The 25,067-nt window shown below is 40.3% G+C and overlaps 2 protein-coding genes across 3 annotated transcripts in view; one reads left to right on the top strand and one right to left on the bottom strand.

Annotated features, from left to right (window-relative positions):
• PISD (phosphatidylserine decarboxylase) overlaps positions 1–7,078 on the bottom strand; it is a 29,846-nt gene extending 22,768 nt beyond the window's left edge. The window contains exons 1-2 of the mRNA XM_069795194.1: positions 6,990–7,078; positions 3,265–3,359 (exon numbers count right to left, since the gene is read on the bottom strand). Coding sequence (XP_069651295.1) covers positions 3,265–3,359; positions 6,990–7,039 — 145 coding nt within the window. The 5' untranslated portion in view covers positions 7,040–7,078. The remainder of the gene's footprint in view (positions 1–3,264; positions 3,360–6,989) is intronic.
• Positions 7,079–7,187: 109 nt separating this feature from the next.
• LOC104325906 (serotransferrin-2) lies at positions 7,188–23,888 on the top strand. Of its 2 annotated transcripts, none has more exons than XM_069795185.1 (18): positions 7,188–7,266; positions 9,785–9,922; positions 12,425–12,588; positions 13,723–13,822; positions 14,870–15,046; positions 15,532–15,694; positions 15,800–15,864; positions 16,534–16,691; positions 17,783–17,969; positions 18,137–18,285; positions 18,509–18,599; positions 18,891–18,959; positions 19,254–19,436; positions 19,711–19,867; positions 20,609–20,691; positions 21,944–22,128; positions 22,519–22,705; positions 23,469–23,888. In XM_069795185.1, exons 2-18 carry the CDS (start codon positions 9,871–9,873, stop codon positions 23,516–23,518), a joined length of 2,220 nt encoding a protein of 739 aa, XP_069651286.1. In that variant the 5' UTR covers positions 7,188–7,266; positions 9,785–9,870; the 3' UTR covers positions 23,519–23,888. The 2 variants fall into 2 exon arrangements, with proteins under 2 accessions (XP_069651286.1, XP_069651285.1); XM_069795184.1 differs by lacking the exon at positions 7,188–7,266 and adding an exon at positions 7,373–7,540.
• Positions 23,889–25,067: the final 1,179 nt, after the last annotated feature.

The raw sequence follows: 25,067 nt of genomic DNA, 5'->3' as shown, positions 1-25,067 counted from the left end.
AGCCCCTATTGATTACACCAATGTGAGTGTTTCTCCTCCTGTGCTACAGACCAAACCATTTGATGTTCCACAAGCCACAGCAAACACAATTTAAATTGTTGATAAATGATTTGAAGAGTTGACTTTTCCCCATCTCCAGCATTAAAGAAACAGCATTTCTGTAACTGGTATCCAAACCATGATCATTGGCAAAGACATCTAACACGCCATTGTTAAGCTTTTTTTTACCCTGACAGAATAAAATTCCACACCTCTCAGACACGAATGAAATTCACATAACCAGTTTACAAATTCCAAGACAAAAAGATTAGTTACTGATTCTGGCAACAAAGCCATGTTCAGGCAGTTGGCACTGTTGAGAGATTTCAGCTGAACATCATGTTCTCTAATGATATTAATACTACTGCAGCTCTCTGGCAAGCAGCATGAGAATATGAAGAAAGCTCATGTCTTGGCACATGAGCCAGTAGAGACGAGTCCAGGACAAGAGGAAAAAGGTGTAGGATTTTTAACATGCTAATGACACATTTTCAGATGCTTTGAATCCTAAATCTGAACTCCTTACAGGTAAAGCTAGCCTGTTTCAGATTTCTTTTAAACATTGAGTATATTCAGCAAATGAGAATAAAAACAATTTCCTTCTTTGGAACAGATGAGAACACCTCATTCCCTCAGAAACATTAAAAAATGCAGGCTGAGAAAGCAAACTGCATAATCAAAGGCATGCTCTAGTCTATGCAATCAGATGCAATGATATAAATATTGCTTTGTTACTCTGACAAAATGAAGAATTTCTTCTAGGAAAGGATACAAACACATAGAGGAGGGCATTATAAGGGGTAGAGATAAAACTAAAGAAGAGTTATCTGCTCTTCATAATGACATAATTTGCAAGTCGTCTAGATTTAAATCCACACCAGAATCTGAAATGTCAATGGATTAGAAAATGGCTGGCTAAAAAGTTAATTTGTTCAAAGCCAACTTCAGATGACTTTTTCTTCCATGTGATCAACAATTCTGCAGTATGCATCTCAACTTCCTAGATATTTTTTTTTCCCGTAATGACTAACTTTGGTTTCTAGACTACAAAGAGCTGCTGTTTCTATTAATCTGTCCAAGCATATTTTTCAATAATGAAATATCCGTATATGACATGCCAGACAAAGGATTTGGACAGGCAAGTTAACCCCAAAAAATGGTTATAGAAAATGGGATCAACACCTCAGCTGGCAAGGAAAAAAAAAAAAAGACAACTGCATGCCGTTGTTACACTAATATACAACAACTCATATGCTACAAGTTTACAGACTAATATTTGATCTTCACAGCATTACCCAGCTAAAGTAACTCCAAGTGCAAGCACCATTTTAATCAGGTCTTAAACATTTCATGTAAACCTACTTTGATTTCCTGATTTATTAAAATTACAAGTACAGTTTGAAATATAAAAGGATATTTATACCTTTTCTTTCTTACAGACCTGTTAAACTGCTGAATTCTGAATTCCTCAGACCTCTCAAGGTGAATAGCTGATAAGACTTGCACTACAATGCAGGTAATACAGTTGAACATTTTCAACAAATTCCCACCTGGTTTGTGCTGTTACTTTCTTTTTTTTTAATATAGAAACACTGTCCTAACATGAACCTCTCTGCCAAATTGTGTCTTTAAAAAAGTAATTTTTCCACTGTAGGCTCCTCAGAAAACTAAGTAATCTGCAGAAGTTAATTAAGAAAAATTAACCTATGATTAAAGGGTTTTAATGCGCTATAGAGAGATCATCTTCACTAGAAGAATTTCAGATGTTTTGAAAAGTTTAAAGTCTACATTTAAAGAGATTCCATTATATATGCTCTTCCCCAGAGTCCTTCCTCCCCTAGCACCCGATAATAGTATCACAGTCAATCTGATTAAATTTGCTTTACAAAATAGTCTACTTTCTTCAGTTGTTGAGAGTAGAGAGAGTTGAGAGTACAGGGAAGCCTGAAATCCCTCATTTTGCATACAGCTGACCTAATGAAGCCAAGAAAGTGACACTGTTGTTACACGACTAACTTCTAGTTTACAATTTGTTGTTAAGTTGTACAAAAATGCTCACAGGGGAAAACCTTGATTCATTAGTGTGCCAAGACGGATGTGATGTAAGAAAGGTGAATTTGTATTGTATTTACATGCAATAAGTCATGTACGAAGGGTGCAGAACTGCCCAGCTATTGTAATGTATGAACATATTAATTAAATACCAAACTTGTCAAAAAAATATATTGCCAAGGAAGATGGAAACAGATCCCAATATAAATTTCCCATAGGAAAAAAAAAAAAGAAATAGAGAAAATAGAAACATAGCAGACATTCACATTATTATCCTAGCTCCTTTTCTGCTGACCCTGTTACACAGGTTTCTTCAGAAGTGGTAATACCAGTGAAAAGGATAATTGTCAAAGTATCAACGAAGCTTAAAAAAAGGCAAATACCATCAAAGGAGGCACATTAAAAGAGACCATTAGGGCAGCAGATGTCACAATGACAAAGCAAGCTGGTTACTTGCTGATAAATATACACAGGTATAATACAGTGTGAGAGTGAACAAAAATAACGAGGAAAAAAAACCACAGAAAACAAACAATTGCATGGTCTATTCATAAGCCCCAATAGAGGTATTCCTGATTTGGGGGGGCTGACATTCCCCCAGGCAGGATCAGCTTTGCCTTTCCAGTTTTAGCCAATATTGCTCTGCATACTACAGCATCTTAACTGCTGCTCAGATTTTTGTCTCTGCAAGGCTCCTCATACCTACAAAATCATTGTGGAACAGATGGCACTTCTAAAAAGACAGAGAAGGAGCTTTAAGCATGGCTAGGGAAGCTATTTGTCCAAAATGCTCCTCTTGTTAAAGGAAATGATTTCTGGCTTTTGGATGTTGGGGGGTTTTGTTTGTTTGTTTTTAATTTATTTATTTTTATTGCTACACTTGCTTTCCAAGTATTCCAAAATAGCTGAGAAACAATGAATAACACATCATAAGGAATCTCATGAAATAAGTAAATACACTTCTTTTACTATCTGGAAAACGTAACACCAAAGGAGTAAACCATAATTTACAAGTTTGTGTCTATGGAAATGCCATGAACTGAATAGGTCTCTGGTGCTGGACTCCCACTACTACTTTAATCTCAAGAACTTCACCAATATGTGACTGTCATTTGCCTAACTTTGAGTAACCCTGAATTTAAAAACACTGCGTAGATACAAGCCTTCACTTACCACTGAAAAATGTCCTAGAAGGTGGCTGCTTCCAGAGGACTCCAGTTCTAACACACAGGTTCTCATGTATAAGGAAGTTACAGCTAGTCAGCAAACTGCAAATACAACAAACAAGAAGCCATTGCTTCAGTACAAATGTTTAATAATGCAAATGTAAGCAGTTCAATGTAATGATAATGTTATATTCAGAAGCTGAATAATATAGGAAGTAAAAGTCCCCTCAAAATATCATAAAATTTCCACTGACCCTATTCCCTTCTGGCCTATTCCTTCCCTAAAAAAAATAAAAAACCTGACAATCCAACTGCTCCTGCAGATACTTATTTTATGTTGCATCTATTTTATCTTTTCTTTTTCTTACCAAATATTGACATATGTTCCTCTTGAGCTTAATTCTGTTGTAACAGTGATACTCTTTTGAGTATTGTACGTGCTGATCTTGGCAATAGCCCTTTTCGTGCAACTAGTTATGTTGTCATTATGTACCATATCTTGGCCTGTTTGGAGTTCAAAAATGTTTGTGATGGTGAATATAATCTGAGTCTTTTTTAGAAAGCAAGCTCATATAAACTACTTTCATCTTGTTTTATGCACTGCCCTGGCCTACATGTTTAGTAATCTGTTACTTTTTTTTTTTCTTTTAAATAAGTGATTCTAGAACTGATGAGAGTTACTATTCTCTAAATCTGCTTCCAGTTTAACATAGACCAATTTTATCCAACAGCATACAAAAGACTCCTTTTAAGATCAGTAAATTACTTGTATTTTGCTGGAGAAAACACAAATGTTTAAAACAAGATCGCTCGGCTTACAAGGAAAGTACATACTACAAGCATCACTATCTTCTGTAACAACATGGCTAATGTATTCACTTCCATCTAAAGGTAATGTTTATAATGGACAAAGTTGAATTCAGCCACGCTGATCAAAACAAACTCTTCTTGCAAATGTAGTGGTAAATTTTGTAATGATTGTTTAGTGCTTGGGATTATTCTATCTCCACCAGGCTGCTACACAGGTGTGTCATTTAGGAAACTCCTACAATAGCAAGTGTCTTAAGAGACACTTAGGAATTGGGTTCATGTTTCTCCTTCGTTGCCATGCTGGTGAGGAGGAGGAGGAGTACCTAGAAAAAGCTATGGATTCTGTGAGGAGGTAGTGTCATTTATTAGACCAACTGGTATAGCTGGAAAAGTAAAAAGGCTGCCAGGCACAGAAGCTCTTCTTTAGAATTTGTCTTACCACTCTGTATGCTGGTGAACTGTAATGCGAATGGTTCTGCCACTCTGAAAACACATAAAACAGACTTATAACTGGCCAACACAGGGAGAAGGTTCAACCAGGGTTTTTCATATGTTTAATGTATCATATTTCATTTAATGTCTCTAATAAATCTGAAAAGGATCCATCCAATTGTACAAGAACTATTCCTGTTCAAAGTCTGTAATTAAGCATGTTTAGAGAAGTACTTGAAGATGGCATGGCAACACCACACCCTGCTGTTAGACAGGATCACAGGCCCAAGCCAGGGCAGGATTGGGGCAGAGTTCTCACACCAACAGGCTCGGTCCCTTGGGAAGAACCAGGTCTGGCAGGTCTTTGTGCAACCTACTCATTCCTGGGATGTAAATGCCACAGCTGGGATGTCTTCATTTGGCCCTCTGACCTTTTGTCTGGTCTTCATCAGATACATGCTGAATACTGAATTACTTCATTAGCTTACAAGCTACTGCATCATTTAGGGTGATTCAATTCCAGGAAGTGATTATTAAGAGTTTTAAGAAATAATTTTGGGTGTCTACTGAGTAGACATTATATAGACATTATCTCTTTATTTAGAAAAGGAGTCCACAAATAACAAATTTCTTGTCTAGAAATCACGTAATGATATAAGCAGACACTTGCTAACAATGTTTTAATGTTAGCCAAGGATAAATAGCTATAGTTTTCACTTATCCCCATAACATGGTGTCAGTAACATTTCACTCTGCCCTTCAGCTTCATGGTCTCTATTGAAACCACTGTATTAACCCAAATGTGACAGGACAGTCCCTCCCCAAAACATAGATTCCTGTAACCAGGTGCTAAACATGCCACACTGATGCATCATCTCCCAGGATATTATTTCCTTAGCAAGACAGAAAAAGCATCCCACACTGCTGCAGAACCTGTATGTTTGACATAACAACATGATGTAATTTTATCATGAACAATGAGGTCAGCTGATCCACATGGGTCATACACCAGAGCTACACTAATTTGCGGTATTACAAAGCCTGCTTTACAACATATTAAAACACCTGGGAAAAAAAGAAGTACTTGCCCATCAGCAAGCTGGGAGCCTGTGGGCTACTTCTAAGGGATTCAAAATAAATAAGAACAAATCCAGTTAGCATTAGACTTAAATTTACCAGAAAAGTTTTAAAGCCCTAAAAAGTCAGGGAAAAAAATAATTAAAACTTAGCTACAGCCTAAAGCACTAGTATTCTCAAGACACATATTAGTCCTGATACATAATAACCTAAAAAAAAAAATGCACAGCCAGAATAAAACTAGCTGCATTGGCTTCACAGGAGCATCCAGGAGCTGTTCATGTTGCCAAGGTAGAGTAGGGCGTACTGGGACTTGGTACTTCAATAGACAGATCATCACAGAGGAAGGATGCAATAATTAATTGCAGACCCTAAGCTCTTACCAAAACTGTTTTTGGTGTCCAACATGGGAAAACCAGCCTCCTCTTTACTCCAAAATCTGTCTAAAAAGAGATAGAGATGCCAAGACTAAATAGTTTACTGTCAGCCTCACCTTCCCTGCTCCTGACAGCCTGACCTTGATGGGTACAAGTGTGTAGGAGAGCGTTGGCCTCCTGACTCTGCCACCTGACTGGAGGCTGTTGGAGTGGGAGCTGCTGGGACCCCAGTTAACAACTTCAGTCCCTCGGTGACTTCAGCCGTGGCGGGACGAGGGACGACACTCCGGGGCCGGGCACTGAGGCCGGACGGTAACGGCGCGCTCTGCACATGACACGTTTTCTCCAGGTTTTGAGAGAGAAGGTGAAGTAAAGGGACTGTGTGTTCTGTCCAAGAACACAGAAATCGTGTCCTATAAACAGTATTCTTAAAATTGTTTCGTTGCAATGAAAAACATAAGCTTTAGGAGCATATCTCCTGTGAAGAACGGCCGGGTTCCCAGTGAGGTGCTTCTCCTCACACACGGTCCTCCCCGGGGGGTTACATAACCTCAGGGGAGCAGCTGCCCCCCCCTACCAATTTCTACTAAACACTTACACATTGACCACTACAGACTGCGAAACCGAGCTAAAATTATACAAGGCCACATGCTTTTCTTTCTTCAAAAAACCGTAAACCCTTCACCTTTCTTTCCAGCTTGGAGAACGAGGACGAGACTCCTCGCACATGCCCAGGGGGACAGGGCCGAGGTACCAAAACCAAACCTATTTTAACCCCGACAGGGAAACGTCTGCGAACGAGGCGGCCGGAGAGGAGGGGGCGGCTGCAGCCCCCGGCCCGGGGGAGGCCGGGCCACCGCCCAGCTCCTCCTCACGCCCCCCGCCCCCGGGGGACCGGCTGTCAGTCTGCGGCAGACCGCTTCGCCCCCAGTGCTGCCGGGAGCCGGACAGCCTCAACCCCTTCGCCGCCGGGCAGGGCAGCGCCGCGCCGCGCCGTGCCGTGCCGTGCCGTCCCTCCCGCCCGTCGTGCCCGTACCTGCTCCTCCGCAGCGCGGCCACGCCGCCCCGCGCTACGGCCGCCGCCATGTTCCCGCTCCGCCGCCGCCTCCTCTGCTGCGTCCCGCGCGTGAGGGCGGGAGACGGGCGGGGGGCGGGGCCGGCGCGGCTGAGGGGCCGGCGCGGCTGAGGGAAGAGCGGGCCCGGTGCGGGGCGGTGGTGTGAGGGGTCGTTACCTGAAGGGATCGTTACCTGAAGGGAATGTGGTGTGTAGGGATGGGACCGTTCCTCAGGGGAGAAACGGAATGGGGAAACGGGTACGAAGGTGTTCCCTAAAGTGGGATGTGGTGAGGGTTGTTCTCTGGGGGGGTGGTGAGGGGACAGGGTTGTCCCTGAGGGGATGTGGTGAGGGGGCAGGGTGGTCCCTGAGGCGATGTGTGGGGACGAGGCTGCTCCACAAAGGGGGTATGGTATCAGGACAAAGCTGCTGGCCAAAGGGAGGTATGGTTTGAGGAGGGGACTGCTTCTTGGGGAGCTGAGGGTGCGGCAGTTGGGGTTCAGCTGCTTCTCAGTGTTGCTCTTGAGGGGCAGGTAAGTCCTTGACCACAGATATGGGAACGCCAGGGATGTCAAGGCTGGGGTTTTACTGGGGGGGAAATGACACGGGACAGAGACAATGCTGTTCCTGCAAGTGAGATGTTGGGCAGGGTAGTGCAGTAACATCTGTTCCTACTCTGGTGTCCCTTGCCTGTGTCCTAGCAGCACAGAGGGGATTTTATAGAGATTATTTTGTTTCCACCCTCTTAGATGCATCCCTAGATAGACGCATAGATGCTACATTACTGGGAAGTAGCTAATTACCATTTTCTGGCGGTGGTAGGGGGGTAGTTTTGTAGGGTGAATCAATAGGGAAAGAATTCCAGAGTCCTGCCCCTGTGTTTCTGCATCCTCAGTGCTTTAGGATACGGTCCCCTCAGCGGACCTGACTACATTTGTGATTAATGTTTGTTTGTTTTCCTGACCAGGCCTAAGTGAAGTCTACAACACCTTCATGTCATCCTTTTTTTTTTCACATAACCACAGACAGCAGCATTGTATCTGTACAAGTATCTTAGACATGTACAGGAAAGCTTTTTATTTGTAAATATGTACAATTTGAGCAGAGATCCAGATGCAGCCCTCATGTAATGGTAATATTATTAGCTGACTGAATTGTTGGGAGGTACATATATCCCGTACATAATGGTAGGATTGGCAGGAAGTAAAACCTCAAAGAAGGTGGGATTTGATCCTGTTAGGTGCTTTGCTACAAGCATTGCAAGAGCCATTATTAGCTTTGATGTCTAACTGCACCCTGCTGGTGGTCCTGATGGACAAGTTTCCCCAGAAGTGATTCAGAGGTTAAGGTGTAGTTAGATGAAACACACTTGTTTGTAGTGTATATTAATTGACATTGACTGAACTGATTAGTGATCTGTCCTGATGTAATCTTTCTCCCTGGAATTAAAAGTAAATATGTGTACCTTTAACTATTTTAAAATTACTTTTATCATGTATTTTGTTTTTACATTTGTGTTGCTTTTTTTTAACATCTGATAATATATTGTATGAAAAGATTATATAGACTGCACTCACTGAGGAATAAAACATACTTCCCAAAGTGTACTGAGCTGTGCTAGGCCTGTGCAGGTGAGCCAAGTCAAAGGGTGGATTAATACCACAGTTGTTCTCCTAGCAAATGAGAGAACAGAGATCTTGGGGCTTGAGACCATTTGTTCAGGGAGTGCAGGAAGGAGTGAGAAATGCAACTCCTTCTGTGATCGGATTAGTGGGAAACATAACACCTCAACAAATGTTGCAGATCTAGTGAGGGAACTTGTGAAATGCAGAGATAAGCAATGGAATCCATGTATGTGAATGCAGAAGAAGCAAGTGGGGAATAAAGACTGTGAATCACTAGGAAAGAGTACATAAGGCAACAAAAGAAATCTGGGAAAAGTGTTGGCAAAAATACATGAAGCAGAGAAAGTGCTAAGAAAATCCATAAGATGAAGAAGGAAAACAAAACTAGGAAAAAGACTTTCTTTCTCCAGGACTCTTGGACTAGTCAATTCTTCCCTGAACAGCAAAGATGAAACCATATTAGCAGTATTTTATGCATCATCAGATCAGTTTAGTATGCACACTTCTGCTTTATATATATATATATATATATATGTATTTTTTTCCCTGCTATAGAATTAATGATGTTAATCATGGCTGCTGTAGAGTAATTAAGAGGTAATACTCCAGGCTAAGTGTTAGAAAACAGGGAAATAAGCCAGTTTTTATAAGACTGCTGTGCTAGAATGGAATTAAGAGAGGCAAGAAAGTCAACAGTGTCACAGTTCTGTTCTGAATTCTTAGGGAGGCATGGGATTACTTTTTGTTTAAAAATACTCAGTAGATAAACCATTATCAGGTGAAAAAATAAGGTGAGAAGGTCCCTTCAATATTCTGTAGAGAGATATGTTCAGTAGTTTGGACAACTCAGCTTTAGATATCTTTTTTTGTAAGATAGAGGTAAGTCTTACCTATCTATCTCCCAAAGGCACTTTGGTGCCTTTTGAAACAGGAGAGGCACAATTTGTTTCAAAAGCAGAGGCTTACATTTCTTCCTCTGTCTGTTCATAACGAAGCAGAAAATGCACGGGTATTTTCCATCTATAGATAGGAATAGGACACTGTCCCTTTCTCATTTGCATACAAGGATATACCATCCTCTGGCAGTTTGGTTTTTTCCTTAAATCTTGGTTTATTCTTGTTGATGCCTGAAACCCCTTTGTTATCTTCCAGAAGCTTTGGTCATCACTGTGGAATTCCTGGTATGAGAAGGCAGAGCAGCAGGATAGAGAGAGGATCCTTGCTGAACTGCTGTAATCATGAAGACAGTGATTTTAATTGTCCTAATCATCTTCACTTTGCTGTCTTCAGGTAAGGCTGATACAGGGAGGGAAAGAGAAAGGTGACCTCTGGATGGGTTACCAGGATACAAACTCTAATATGTGCTTTGGTTTTATTTTCTTCTGTGCAAAGAAGTTGCAGCTAGAGCTATGCCTGTGATTTCCATTTGCCTGTATTTTTCGTGTTTGATCATTGGCAGATGGTGACCCTGTTAGTTTTGAAGCAGCTTGATACACTAGTTTCTTAGTAATTCAGTGAAGGCTTGTTTCCTTTGAATAGCTGAGGTCTGCATACTCATAAAAGCTGTCAAAATGAATCAGTGTTATTTCAAGCTGCTCCCCTCTAAAACCACAACGGGTTCTTTTTGGAATTTTGCCGAATTAACATCAAAACAAGTGGAATACTAATGTCTGATGCTATGCTCAAAGAAATAAGAACTTGAATGTTTTAATTGTAAACATTATTTATTCCAGGCAATATTTTTGTTTAATATTAATAGATCGCCAGAGAGCCAAATGCTTAAACACCGGGAAATGACAATGTTAGAGATGATGTAGTGTTTTCTATTCATTCAGTCCTGGTTTTCATTACATGGTATAAGATTCTCTTAAGTTACGTAACTGCATGGTATTTTTATATATAATAATAACTTTTTTTCTCCTTAAATGTATAGTATCTTCTTGAGACGTATATGATGATGTATTTCAGAGTAGAATGTATTTAATAGGAAGAATACAAAATAAGTCATAGTACGTCCAAGATGGAATAAAACTGGAGTGTAAAGCAAAAGAGAAAATTTTGTTGATGTGTCTGAACTCCCATAAGATGTAGCTTTATAGTCAATTTAAACCAATCATACCCCCGACTCCTAGTAGAAAAGGAGGTTTCACCTTCTTGCATCTTCTTAACCCCTTCTTTCTGCTGGTGCTGTTTTGGGTTCTTTTTATTGGGTACTTAGTTTTCAGCTGGAAAAAGATCTGACAACTGAATAGTTCAGTTCTGCTGCAGTTCTGCCCAGTGTTCCTGTGCAGGTTATTTAATCTCTTTGTTTGGCATCCAGAAATGAAGATAATTCTTACTAACTTCCTGCTTGAAAGAAGTAAGATTTTGAGGATTTTGTTGTTAATGTTTATTCAATACTCTGTTCAACATAGTACATGATTCTTCATTGTCAACAACCAAATTGTCCCTAGTTCCTGTCTTTCATTGTGGGTGTTGTCATGGAAGATAAACCTCTCTGTCGTGAGGGAAATCCAGCAAGGTACTTGTCATTGCTGAAGAAACACTTAGACAGTACATTGTTTAGAAACAGAAGAAGGTCCAAGTCACAGAATTGCCATCGTAATTTTGAATAGTCCTAGATCCTCACCTCCTGGGTTGAGGGGTTTGGTTTACTCTATTATAAAGTAGCATTTAATTGTCAATTTCTTCCAACTTAAAATTTTCATATGTCTCCTCTGATCTAAGGTTCTCTGACCCTGGAGCTCTGATATGCGTCTTATTTAAAATCAGGTAGTATTTGTCTGGAAAGAAAATGGGAAGAAAATACTATTGTAACAAAGCATGGTGTTCAGTGGGAAATGCTGTTCTAACACAGCATGTAGCTCAGTGCTGTGAGACACCTGGCACTTGGAACAGTAGTTATTGTCTCTTTAAAAAACAACAATCCCCTCTTCAAAGACTAAATTCAACAAAGCTAAAGCAACTTGATCCGCTCTTAACATCCTCCCTCCATATTTCTTGTTCTTTCGCAGGCTTAGTTCTGAATCACTAGAACTTTGTAACAGAAATATTAAGATTGGTATGGATAAATTATGCATGGGAATATGTGTGTGTGAAAGCATCAGAGGAAACAGCAGAGCAAAGGTTAGAAGAATGGCCTGTATTGATAACCAAGGACACAACTGACAGCAATAAAACTGATAAACCCTGGGGAATGCATTGTTTACATCAAGATTAGGAGGTCTGTGCTCTGATAAGGTCACATCACAGTTGACTTGTTAGGAGAAAAACTGCAGTCTGATAACAGAAAGATGTTAACAAGGTTACCCTACATTGTGAGTGCCATTCCTCTTCTTGCTATCCCAACAGGAAAACAGACCATAGCCATACAGATGTCCTTGCTTTTGTTTCCTCATTTTGGGTGACAGCCTTGCCTAAAATTCATGGAGCATGAAGCAAGGAAGATTCTGAGGCAAAAGGTCATGCCATAATAATTGTTGATTCTTGAAAAATCTACCCAAAAACTAGTTTGTTGCTGCCAGTCAAGAACAAGCAAAGAGACTTAGTAAAGATTCAACAGCAAACATTCATTGTCCTCCTTGTTGGGCAAAAGTGATCCTGATCAGACCGCTTGGGCACATCTCTTGGGTGCCTGTAAGTATATGGATATGTGAGTGTGAGTGAGCAAAATCAACTTACTTGTGAAGTTAAATAAAATAAAATAACCTCCTTCTTCCATAAGGTCTTAAACTGAGGTCGTTTTTTTTTCACTAAATCCTGCAAATCTTGACTTCTTTTTTGATTGTCCAGGGAAGAAATTCCGATGGTGCACCCTTTCTGACCTAGAACAGAGAAAGTGTGCTGAACTGTCCAAAGCACTTATGGGTCTGCTGCCCCTTGCTACTGTCAACTCGTTTGCTAGGATTTCTTGCATCAGAGCCCACAATACACATGACTGCATTGATAAAATCAGGGTGAGTTCACAGAGATTTTTAAAACTGATTTTGAGTTCAAATCCTCTTTTGAAGAAGTAACTGGTAAACAGAATTCATGGGAGAATAAAATGATACTGAAATGATGGTATTGCATATATGACAAAGTACACGGTAGCTTAAGAGGCAAGAATTAAAACCCATGAGCATTCTACTAGATGTACTATTTTACCCCAGCTAATGTCCTTGCAATTTCCAGGAAATAAGTAAAAAGCTGCTTGGAAATAAATGGACAAGACCAAACTAGTAAATTAAAACGTGCTCAGAGCATTCCCCTTGCTTGTGGATTTTGGTCCTACTCTGACTATAATGAATATTTTCTCTTCCCTTTCTTCCCTGCTATTTTTAGCCCCTAGTCAGTCTTTTCTGAAGTAAAGAGCAAAGCCTTTATTCATATAAAAACCTTTAATTTGAAAAAGTTAGACATCAGACGTTTTGTAAGTGTAAGCTCTTGTAATTGACCAGTTCTGGAATGAAATTTTCATAATGCTATATGCTTTGAAAAAAAATCACTAATGAAAAAGGAAGATAAGCATGTGCTGTAGAATAATTTCATTAACATACCTAAAACTTGACTGGGATAGAGAATTTCAGTTTCCATTTTCATTCAGTCCCAGTTGCCCTCAATGGAGTCCAAATCTGACCTGGAAAACAAAACAAAGAAAACCTTTCTTGTTGGTTCAGGGAATAATTTATTTTGTGTTTTCATTCAGTCCTGCAACCCTTGTTAATAGACTTCAGTTCCATTTTCTGGGTTACGGAAAGATTATAGGCAAGAGAACTCTGAGAAGGATTTGGAGTGTTGGGGGAGCAGTAGGAGGAAATAGGGATTGCCTTTCTCTTCAGTGGCATCAGAATAGCATTTTTGGAATGGAAGGCCCAAAGAAAAGGTGAGAAAGGATGTTACTGGAAAAGAACTGGTATTTTTTGAAGGTAACTCAGCCTTCATTGCTAACATTTCACCATGCTTTGTAGCAGGGATTCAATTAAAAGCAAAGCAAATGCTTGTAAAAATCACTGGTTACTACTTCTCAGGCAAAAACTCTGCTCTTGAAGCTGCTCTGTTTTTTACCCTGTAAACACACTTGTTTTGAGGGTTTTGCTGTTGTTTTTAAGGTGAATAAAGCAGATGCTGCCTCCTTGGATGCTGGAGATGTTTACTCTGCTGTAAAGCTCTATGGTTTGACAGTGGTGGCAAAGGAGATCTATGATCAAGGTAGGTTCATAAAGCAAAAGAATAAGCTGTACTTCTGATTTGGTTAATAAACTGCTGTGCAGTGAAAGGCAAAGCTCAAGAATTCTTGAAAAGAAGTCTATAAGTTTTCATTAACTTTATAGGAGTACGGAGGTGACTTAACAACTGTTTCTAAAATACTTAGTGGTGATGAATAAAATACCAGTGGTGCTTTGTATCTAGTAGCCTTTCTGCCTGTGGTACTGTCACTAGGACAAATTGTATCAGCGCTTGCCCGCAAGGAGTTCTACGTCTTGTAGGGAATAAGAAGGGGTTTATTCAATCTGTGTCAATTCTTATACCATGCTCTTTACTAGTGCAGCTGAACATTTACTAGTAGTTCTTTAAGAGATTAGCTTCTCTCATGACTTAATTCTCTCCTTCTCACCCTAAAGAGACAATAATGTAAGGTGGAGAATCTTGTTACAGTAAGATTCCTCTTCATTCCTGGCAGAGCTGAACAGTCCGTGCAATGAATGATTTATAAGGCAAGAATAAGTAAGTCTGAGCCAAAATCAAGCATACAGCAGAAAATACTTGTGGGACATGAATCTGAGAAGGAAGCCAAATTAGCAGATGGATGTAGGAAGAGACTAAGAAGGGGATAGTATAAGAACAGAAGTTAATTTTGTTTTGGCTGAAGAACCATGAAATCATAGTGGAATTGATATGTTTCAGGTGGTAAGCATGTTCTGAGGATAAGACATAGGAGTTCTTTCCATTACAATACCTAAACCGTGTGATACAAATGTTCAAAACTCTTGAGAAGCAATTGCATTGGATGATGGAGCTGGATGATCTTGTAAGCCTTTTCCGACAGATTTTTGTGTTCTTGCTTTGCGCATCACTTGCATTGCTCGGTTTGATGAGGTGCTGTGTAGCCAGTATATGGTAGAGTACATATGTTTCATATGTCTAGATTTTTTTTTCCTTAGCCATGTTCACAGAAGTAGTTGAACTCCTGTACACAGATGGAAGCTGCAGAATTGGGATTTAGTTATTTCTGTCACATATTTTGTCCTATCGCAGGAAATTGTGTGTTTGCTGTGGCCATTGCCAAACGAGGAACTCTGGATATCCAGAGGCTACGAGGTGTGCGCAGCTGCCACAATGGAGCCAGATGGACATCAGGCTGGAATATTCCACTTGGCTTTCTCCTTGCAAGAAATTATCTTTCCTGGGATGAGGCGCAACCTCTGAGCCAAGGTGGGTAATAGGAGCCATAGGGCTATGTCTCGCCCTCAGCAAAAGTGAGTGAAATGCAAACAGATGTAGAATGAACTGAGCTGTGCAGAAATTGAAGGGCTTTGTGGATGAGATATCCTCTTGGAGTGTTTTTGATACTGGCTCTTAGCTCTTTTCAGAACTCTTCTAGTGATCTCAAAGCAGCAGAATTGTTACCAAAACAGGAAATCTTTGTGTTCTCTATGCAACAGGGAACAAATCTTTGCAATATCTAACCGGCACAAAGATGGTTTTAAACAAGCAAAATTTGATCACTCTGTTTCCAGCAAATGTTTCAAATTTACAGTTTAAACAATGTAGCTACATATGCTGATTTATTTATTTATTTATTAAAGCACCATAGTCCTAATAATGTCCATGATAAGTTTGGCCCCTTTTCCTTCTTCCATTTTTTCCTATTTGACTTTTTTTCTTTCTTCCTCCCCCCTGCCCCTCCTTATCTGCAGTAATCAGTGAGTATTTCAATGCAAGTTGCATCCCTGGGGTTGGTATTGCTGCTCCTCGACTGTGTGCTCTCTGCCAAGGACAAAAATCCTATGTCAGAGACAAGAACCACTTCTGTGAGACAAGCAGTAACGAACCCTTCTATGACTCTGAGGGAGCCTTCAGGTGAGCTCTGTGACACTGCTATGAATTTACCTTTGGGGAAAAAGAACTTGTGAGGGAGGAAAAGGCAGGTGACATGTTAATAGGATGCCATTTGTCTTTCTGCAGGTGCTTGAAGAATGGAGTGGCAGACGTTGCCTTTTTAGATCACCTAACAATTACGAGTGCCACAGGTAATCCTAAAAACTCAGATTCCTTTTTACCTCTGGCTGTGCTCTTTCCTGCATGGGATTTGGGGGATACACCTATATTTTTGTTGTTTCTGTGGAAAATTCAATCCCTGCAAGCAGTTCAGTGGTACTTCTTGGCTCTCCGTGCAAGTCGGAAGGAAACAGAAGAGGAAAAAGTAAGTGAGAAATATTTGCTCACCGGAGATTCTTAGAATAGGAGCAGACATTTTTATACAGGTGATTTCTTTAGCCTAAAGTCTCTGATGCAGTATTTGCATTGCCTGAGTTATAAGGTTCCTTTTAAAATTCAGTGTATTGAGCTTCTAGAATGTGCAGTTCCTGTATACCTGTTTTGTATTGTTAAACTTAGTCGAGCTCTGTACCGATGTTTTTGAAGGTGATTAGCAGTAGTAGTTACAGGTAAGTATTTTTAAACAAACATATTTACAGGGGTACAGCTTAAAGAGTATTTTGGAGTATCCCTGGCTGAGGTCCCTCTCTTTGTTAAGGGAAGAGCGTATCAAAGACAACTTTCCCAAGTGTGCTTGGCACACTGTGCTGCTTGCATAATCTTTGAGCAACCTCCTCTGAAAAACGTTTTACCTTCCATCTCTGTGCCTGCTGCCAAGTCATGTCTCACTTCATAGATTCATGAGTATCCCCTTGTTTCAGAGTCAGAACAACAGGAATATGAACTCTTATGTCCTGATGGGACTACAGCTGAGCTGACTGAATACAGCACCTGTAACTTGGGCAAGGGGCCTGGCCGTGGTGTCATCACCCGCCACAACTTCCAGAAGATCACCAACAAATTTCTTAGCATGATCCAAGTGAGTGGATATTACAAGCTGTATATCTCCAGACACAGGTTTTTCTTCCATCTTTGTGTGGAGATTACCACTCAGTTTGCCTTCTTTCTTGAGAAATTTATAGTTAGTGTGAACAAAGCACAAAAAATTGGTTGTTCTGGGGAAGGATCCTGCATTGGCTTCTGGAAGAAGGTTTTCATTTTCTCTAAAGTGTTCTTCTGTAGAAGGGTGGGAATAAATAAGTAAAGATGGGAAGATGCCATAACACCCAAACTGGAAAATGGCTAATGATGTTCATCCAGACCTGGAACTTACGTGAATTCTTATGTAGCTGAGGGAGACACATAGATTCAGGCAGGGTTCACCTTTGTTCCTCACTTTTTCTCAACTTATAAATAGTATCTGTTACCTTGACATCCAGGAATCTATTTGAAGCTGAACCTGAAATGCGTATTTAAATCAAATTTAAAGAATTTATGAAGCCCTCTGGCCCTTAAAATAGTCCAGTAGACAGTGAAAAATTCAAACCAGTGGGCTGGGTTGTGCAGTCACGCAGACTCTGGTAGATAGCAGTTGTACAAAATCTCTTCTTTATTGAGAGATCGTCATAAGCCTTTGTCAGTGCACTTATTAACACATCTTAGCTGTGTTCCCCCATACATAGCAAGGGCTATGCAGCACTATTCCTAGTACACTTCTCCGTGCTTTCTTCTCTTCCAGTACCATCAGGCTGAACAGAGCTACTTTGCACACAGTACTTCCCCATCATAAAGCACAAGAAATCTTGCACCCCTTTACTGCACTGATCTTTATTACAAATGTTTCTCACTCAGCTACACTCCCTCAGTTGCCTTTCCAGGGTAGGAGACATTGAGCATAGCCCAATAAATTGGAATAACTAAGATGGGAAAAAATTCTTCAAAAAAGTGAATCATATAATGCTCTTAGGACTGGAACCATCCACTCACTGCTGTACCTGTGGGCTTTGTCCCACTGTCCTGGAACCCTGAGTGCTGTGTTACAAACGATTGATATGAAGGGAGGGAAGGATGAGGCTGTTACTGGAAGGATGAACAGATTTGTTGCAATTAAAAGTTTTGTTCTTGTCCTAGCGCCTCTTTGGGCGAAAAGGAAAAGAAAGAGCCAGGTTTGAACTCTTCGCTTCAGCACCCTTTGGGGGAAAGAACCTGCTGTTCCGAGATGCCACGCAGCACCTGCAGCTTCTTGAGGAGCAGCTAGAGATTGCCTATATCCTTGGTCTGGATTATGTAGCTCTCCTTAAGGGACTAGGCCATGAAGGTGAGAAGCCTTCTAGAGGACTGTAGCTAAGGAAAGGGAAGAAAAAGTTCTCTTTCCATGTTATTCCTCCCTGCCAGGCACAGTGCCTAGACCTAAACGTCCCTTAAGAAAGAACAGATTGGTGCATAGGTGACATGGTCTCATTGCGTTCCTTCCTTCTAATTCAGGGAGCTCTTTGGACAACAGTGTTGTGCGCTGGTGCTGTATCAGTGATGCTGAGCTTCGCAAATGTGAGGAGTGGGCGCTGAGTATCAAATCCGACCCATTAGTCTGTGTCCAAGCAACTTCCATGACGAAATGCATTGAAATGATCAAGGTAGGAGACTCCCTCTGGTCAGAGTATATGATAAGACAGCACAGGGTGTGTATGTCCTTGTCTGAGCTGAACAAGAGGAAAAACAGCTTGTACACTAGAGAAACCAGTGGGAATGAGAGGGAATTTATGCAGGGGAATTTCCAACCAGTGGGGAAGTACAGCTGCTTGGTTACACAATTCATGCAAATCCTGTTTTTGTTATTTTCTGTAATGCTGTTGGCAGAGTGGTGAGGCTGATGCAGTCACCCTGGACGCAACACATGTCTACATTGCAGGGAAGTGTGGATTGGTGCCTGTAGCTGCAGAATGTTACGGTAAGTTCTCACGTGACCTTAGCAAGAAGGGAGGGAATCAAAAAAGTACCATTAAAAATGTAGTTAAATTTCCACAGTTTGTGATGTTTTGTGATGGAAGCAGGAATCCATATATATGTCCAAATACTCTTCCCAGCTCTTCCACTCTAGCATTTGGTCTGGCTGTTTATTATATCTCTTCTGTAAAAGGGACAGAGATGCTGACATGGCTCGAGATGATTGATGGGGTGCTGCCATGTAATCTGAATGACAGCAGTCACAAGATCCTTAATGGTTGTCTCTCCTCTCCAGGGGGAGATTGCGCCCCAGCTGCTGAGAGCATGGAGGAAACAGGGAAACTAATGCTTCTTAAGCGCAAAGGTAACAGGACAACTTTGAGAAGGCAAAAGGTTTCAATTTTCCTGAGATTGCCTCTAGGATTTATGTAGGAATGTATTTGCATGTTGATTTGGGAAAGAATTTGCTGTGCATGTTCAGTAGGAGCTTTACAGACAATGCCACGCAGCTAGAAGAGCTTTGTGGCTAAGCAAAGAATACAGATCCTCTACTGTAACTGAAGATACTGTGACAGGATGAGGGAGGGAAGAGGGGGGCTGTACCTGTGTGGAATACTTAATTCCCTTGGTATCACTGGTTGTTGTCATTGTTTTACAGCACTGCCGTCTGCTTATGCTGTTGCCCTAACTAAGAAAAATGCCAAACAGATTAACATCCATAACCTTAGGGGAAGGCGATCCTGCCACAGTCACCTGTATAGTCCTGGAGGATGGTTACTTCTTTCCAGATACACAGTGGGAACTCTGGAGAATGATACTGAGAACTGTGACATTGGCTCTGGTAAGAGCTGCTCTAGGTTATCTGTTGACTAGACTATGGAAATCTGAAGCCCCAAATTTGGGAGTAAAATGGAGATGGGGCCATGAGGATTTGATGAGCAAGTGGCGATTGCAAGTCTCAGAGGGTGCCGCCCATCTCACTATTTGTGATTCTTCACACTATTTAGCCCTCTTCTTGCTAGCTATTAGGAAGGAATTCCATTCCTGTCTTTTCCCATGCGCGAAGAGCCTTTGGAATACCTTGCCTTAATCTCACCTCAGTTTTCTTTACTCAGCTTATCGGAATTACTTTTGGAAGGGCTGCATGCCAGGAGCCGATGGAAACCTGTGCAAGGTGTGCATTGGAGACAGTGAGGTGGAAGGGGCTCGAGTATCTAGCAGATGTGCTGCAAGTCACAATGAACGTTACTACGGCAATATGGGAGCACTCAGGTAAGCTTTTTGTGAGAGTTAGAAATGCAGAGCAATAGCCAGAATTGGCTTATTATTTTGCTGATGGTTTTCTTTGGAGGTTTGTTTTTTGTTTTTTTTTGTTAAGCAACTGGCTATGTAAACTTTTGCTAGCATTTATTTTGTTTTCATTGCAGTTGCTATAGGATGTTCAGTTGACTGGTGATTTAAAGCAGTCTTGAAAACATTTCCAGAGCCAGACAATGCTTCCAAACATGTAAGGTTTAAAGCATTGGTACTGACTCATTAAAAACAAGGGATGAAAGACAGTTAGAAGGTCAGAGAGCAGAGGTGATGTGGTAAGCAGCAGTGTAGGGTGCAGGAGGTAATTAAATAGACTGGAGACATTAAAAAAAATAGTTGAAGACAGAGGAAGAGAAAAATATTGAAGCTGAAAGCACTCTTATAAAATATATATAATGCATTTAGTTGAATTACGTTCTCTTTCCTGGCTAGGCACAGGTGAGGCTGCATAGACATTGTGCCACAACTTTGACTTGGGAGCTGCTTTAACGGATGAAAGGGATTGCCTTATCAAATAGGTGAACACGGTCCACTGAGATCTATATTGACATCACTAACTTGTTCCATATAACAACCAAGTAATTACAGATAAGAGGGATTCTTCCAGCTACTCCTGGTTTAGCTTCAGATGACTGTCCAAATGTCAGTCGTCGTGTAGTGGCTCTCTCTAATAACTTCTTGGTTTTTTTCTTGCACTAGGTGCCTAGTTGGCAATCCCAGTGGAAGAAGCTTTGGAGATGTAGCTTTCCTGGAACACTCTAACCTACTCCAGAACATAGAGAGTGAGATGCAGATATTCTCTTTTCCTTTGAGAATGTTCATTAGCGTCAGTTACTTCCCACACAGTGACCATCACTCATGAGGATCAGCTTTTACAGGTTTAATCTAGGTCCATGAAGTTGTGTTTGTGACTGGAAAGTTGCAAGAACCTTCCTGCATGTAGGTGTTCCAGTAAAGCTCAAAATTCAGATACTGTTCAGTTTTAGAGAGGAAAGAGGAAGAATCACTGAGTGCAAAGATCAGTGTGTGTGTTTGGGTGGTATTCATCCTTGGAGACTGAGCTAATTTTTGGAAAGCTCAAAGCTTTAAAAAGCAAGTGACCTTTCCCACCAGACCTTCTCCCATAGGCAGCCATAGCGCATGTACCCGTTGTTTTTTTAATCAGAGTTTCAAGAATTAAAATGGCAGATAAGGGCGATGCTGTGGGCTGTTTGTGCTAGGGATGTTCTATGGCTTCATCATGACACAAAAACTTCCTCATGTAGTTTCACAGGCACTTAGGAATAAACAGTCCAAATAGCTTAATAGGTAAAAATACTGCAAATTATTTTGCCTTTCACAGTTTCTAAAACAACATTGTTACTACACTGTGAAATGAAAAATTTCCTCTGGGAAATACTGATCTTTGCAACAGTCTAGCAATTGGATTTTGTTGATGAAAATGGTTTTGGCTACAGTACCTTAAATCCTCAATCTCTTAAATTTTGCTTACTTCTCTAACAGCCAAAGTATGCTGTCTTTTCATAGAGTTGAAGAGAAAGGGAAGCCCCATTTTGTTCAGTCTGATAAAGCACACTGAAATTCTATTTTAGGCAATTTCAGTAACAGAAGAGACTTTTCTAAGAGGAATCTCTCTAAAATCAAGTGGAGTTGTAAGGGCCTGGAAACCCACAGGAATTCATGCAGCAATGAGCAGTTTGTTTGGGGAAGCAAAGGAGATGCAGGTTGAATTGCTTTGTTTTCAGAAAGCGATCTCATTACAGATGAAGATGAGATATGATAAGCTGTTCATATGCCTTGATATTACTCTAGTTTTTAGTTGATAGGTGCAGCTTAAGTTCACTGACCTGTTTCCTCAGTGAAAACACTACCTTGCTCCTTATGCGTTCCTAATAAACGACCATGTAGCATGGAGTATTTGTTTTGAACATATTAGCTAAACTTCTTCCTCTCAATTTTTAACATTTTGCATGAGATTCACCCTGTTTTCTCTTTCATTTTTTAAAAGGATTTGCTTTCACTTCATCTTTTCAGATCTGGACAGCTCTGGTTGGGCAAAAGGTTATACCGCTATTGACTTTGAACTCTTGTGTCAGGATGGAACGCGTGCTGCAGTCACAGAATGGGCAGGCTGTAACCTTGGCCCCATTCCCCCCAGCACAGTCATGACTCGACCAGTCACTGTCACTAAAATCTATGACTTTCTAATGAAATCCCAGGTAAGACAGGAAACAGGGAAGTTGTTAGCGTGTTATCACTTGTTATGTATGACTGCTGAAAACCCTTTCAAGATCAAAAGCTTTATGTACTAAATACATGAAGTGCCTTCAGGTCCAATGTGAAAGAATTAAGAATGTGCATAGGATATTGAGAAAATAATTATTTGGATTCTCTAAAGGGGCATTTTGGCACCAGTTGCCATTCTGCAGCGGTCATACTTTTGCTGAGAAATAAGCCACTGCAAAACTGCATCTTTTTGTACCAATAAGGACAGTGCTAGGTGAAAATGGAACGTTTTTTCTGCTAGATCTTGCTGTAAAACTGAGGGTCACCAGCTTAACCTTGCTATTTATGATTCAAGCTGTAGAACTTATATCTTTTCTGTTTAGGAATCTCTGGGAAGCAAACCGGATTCTGAATTCCATCTCTTTCAGTCGAGGAAGTATGGTGGAAGTGATCTGCTTTTCAAAGATACTACTCAGTACCTTGTTCATGCAAGTCACATGAGCTATCAGGAAGTTCTTGGAGTGTCTTTCTTTCAACTGGCAGAATCAGTATTTAATTGTACACCTGCAGGTAAAGTCAAGTTTTTAATTGTGAGTTAGAGAAAAATGCAAAGCAGGAAGCCTTCTGTGCATAGCTATTGCCCTTTTGTTTAGACTGAATGGAGAAGTACATTCTAGATAATCCTGTTAGTAACAATTTTCCAAGGAGTACTGTGTTTGGAGCTCCTTTAGAGCCTCTTACAACTCCTATCCAAAAGCACTGAAACTGGAGCTCTGCAGGAACAGAATAACCAATACATTTTAGAGCAAATACGAGGTTACTGAAATAGGACTGTTTTATTCCCACTCTGAAATTTTTCCCTTCAATTCCAAAGATCAGTTCTGGGAAAAGGGAATATAATGTTCATCTGGATATGCCAAACTTGGGAAAAAGATAACAAAATTTTATATTTAATTCTTGAATTAATCTCCAAATAAGTTAAATAATTGCCTTTTTAAAAAGAGTGCATTAGAGAACTCAAGATCAACACCTTTATAAACTTAAGGAATGGCTTTTTCATGATTTTCCATTGTATGAAGTATGCATTTAGCTATCACTAAAACTGAAACTGTCTCTAAGCCAGGGTCAAGCTGTTTTGGGATCTGAAAATCTGTATTGAAGTAAATGAAGATTACACAGGAAATTAGACTTCTGTGAGTCTAAGCTGTTAAAGGACTAAAATTCAAAAGGGGAATTTTATCTCTCTTCTGCTGTTTTAGTGAATAGTATCTGAAGAATGTGTTATTTTTAAAGCTGATAGCATCTTTAAGTGTATACTTTTACTTGTTTGCAGGCATCTTAGACTTCTGCAAACACGATATCTGTGCATCCTCATCAAACTGACAGCTAATACAGAGACTTTGCAAGGCATATATATCACCGTCAATGTTGAAAACAAGGAAATATGCAAGTCCAACCTATCCAAAGCAGTCAGCAAGGAAACAGTCATCTCTAGAAAGTATGCTGAATAGTCTTTTTTTTAAAGCAGCTTTTTATGTTTATGATAATGTAATACTACTCACGTGTCACCCCTTTCTTGTTTGGAGCATGGCATCATGTGGAGCAGCACAGGCCAGTCTGCATAACCCACAGCACAGAACTAGAATCAGCAATTCTGTACAACTACTATGGAGAAATGGGCATTTTTGTGGAAATAGCAGGGCCAATAACATGGACTGAAATACAGACTGTCATGATTGGCACAGGTTAGTTGGTAGCAGTTTGCCTTGCTTGTCTTTATAAACTGTTTCCATACAAAAAACAAGCAAACAAAAAATCAACTGACATTGTGGTAGTTGCAGCATTGTCCTCCTGTACCCATGATTTTGGTTGCAGCTAGATAATCCTTGCTGAATACATACATATGCTATAGGTTGTATATGTAACTGCTATCAGAATCAGTAGTCTATTCTGCTTTTAACAGGGAAGAATGTATTTGCTTTTTTAACCAAGGATTTATACTAGTAAATCAAAATATTTTTATCTGACAAATTAATGTATTAAGGCATCTAATAGTGAGCAGAACTGGATGCTCGCAGCCTTAAGGTGAAGGAAAGCAATAGATATTCATCCTTGTAAAAAACTCCAACTTTGAATCTATGATTCTATGAAGCGTCAAAATATGATTTATCAATTAAAAGAATTGGTTTTACAAGCAGAAACTGCCTGAACATGATATGAAGCCTTTTGAACAGAATGCATCATGTATTCATTTTGCCTGTTAGTGGATAAAGATTTAGAGTGGATGGCTCTTCATGGTCAGGGCTCATTTCAGTTTGCAAGAGTGTTATCACCTTCTGTTCCCATGCACCCTGAACCAGGCAAGGTTAAGATTTTTAATTAAAAAAAAAAAAAATTCTTCACTCCAAACTGTCCAGTCCTTGCTACATATATTGCAGTTGTATTAACCTTAGCTAGCAATAAATGACATGCAAATAGTGAAGACATGCTAGCTGCAATATAGTCTCCATGTATCTGCCATATAAAGGAAAAAACGTAAAAAAACCCCTCCACCAAAACCAATGCGAGGCAGCAGTAAAGTACTCGGCTGTAAAATACACTGCTAAGAATACCTGGTTTTAAACAGTTTGTTCCATGCCTAGCTTGTCTTTCCTGTTGTTTGACTTAGTCACCCCCCTCTTCCCCCTTTTCACTTCCTGAGAAAGAAAAAATTTGCAATCTGTCTGACCAATAGCAAGGGGTTTAGATTCAGTGCATCTTAGCTGAGACTGTTCTCTTCTCTATCTCATTTGTTCCATTGTCTGACATTGACTAATCAAACAACAGAGAGAGGATGCAAGTGCAAACTCATCTACCTTTAGAGAAAAAGGGGAAAGCTAAACGGTGAATGAAGCAAGTCCCAGAATGATAACAGAGCAAAATCCTCATAGAC

Source organism: Haliaeetus albicilla, chromosome 10 (genome assembly GCF_947461875.1).
Source record: "Haliaeetus albicilla chromosome 10, bHalAlb1.1, whole genome shotgun sequence".
NCBI lineage: Eukaryota > Metazoa > Chordata > Aves > Accipitriformes > Accipitridae > Haliaeetus > Haliaeetus albicilla.
This window is presented reverse-complemented; position numbering and strand designations above follow the sequence as displayed.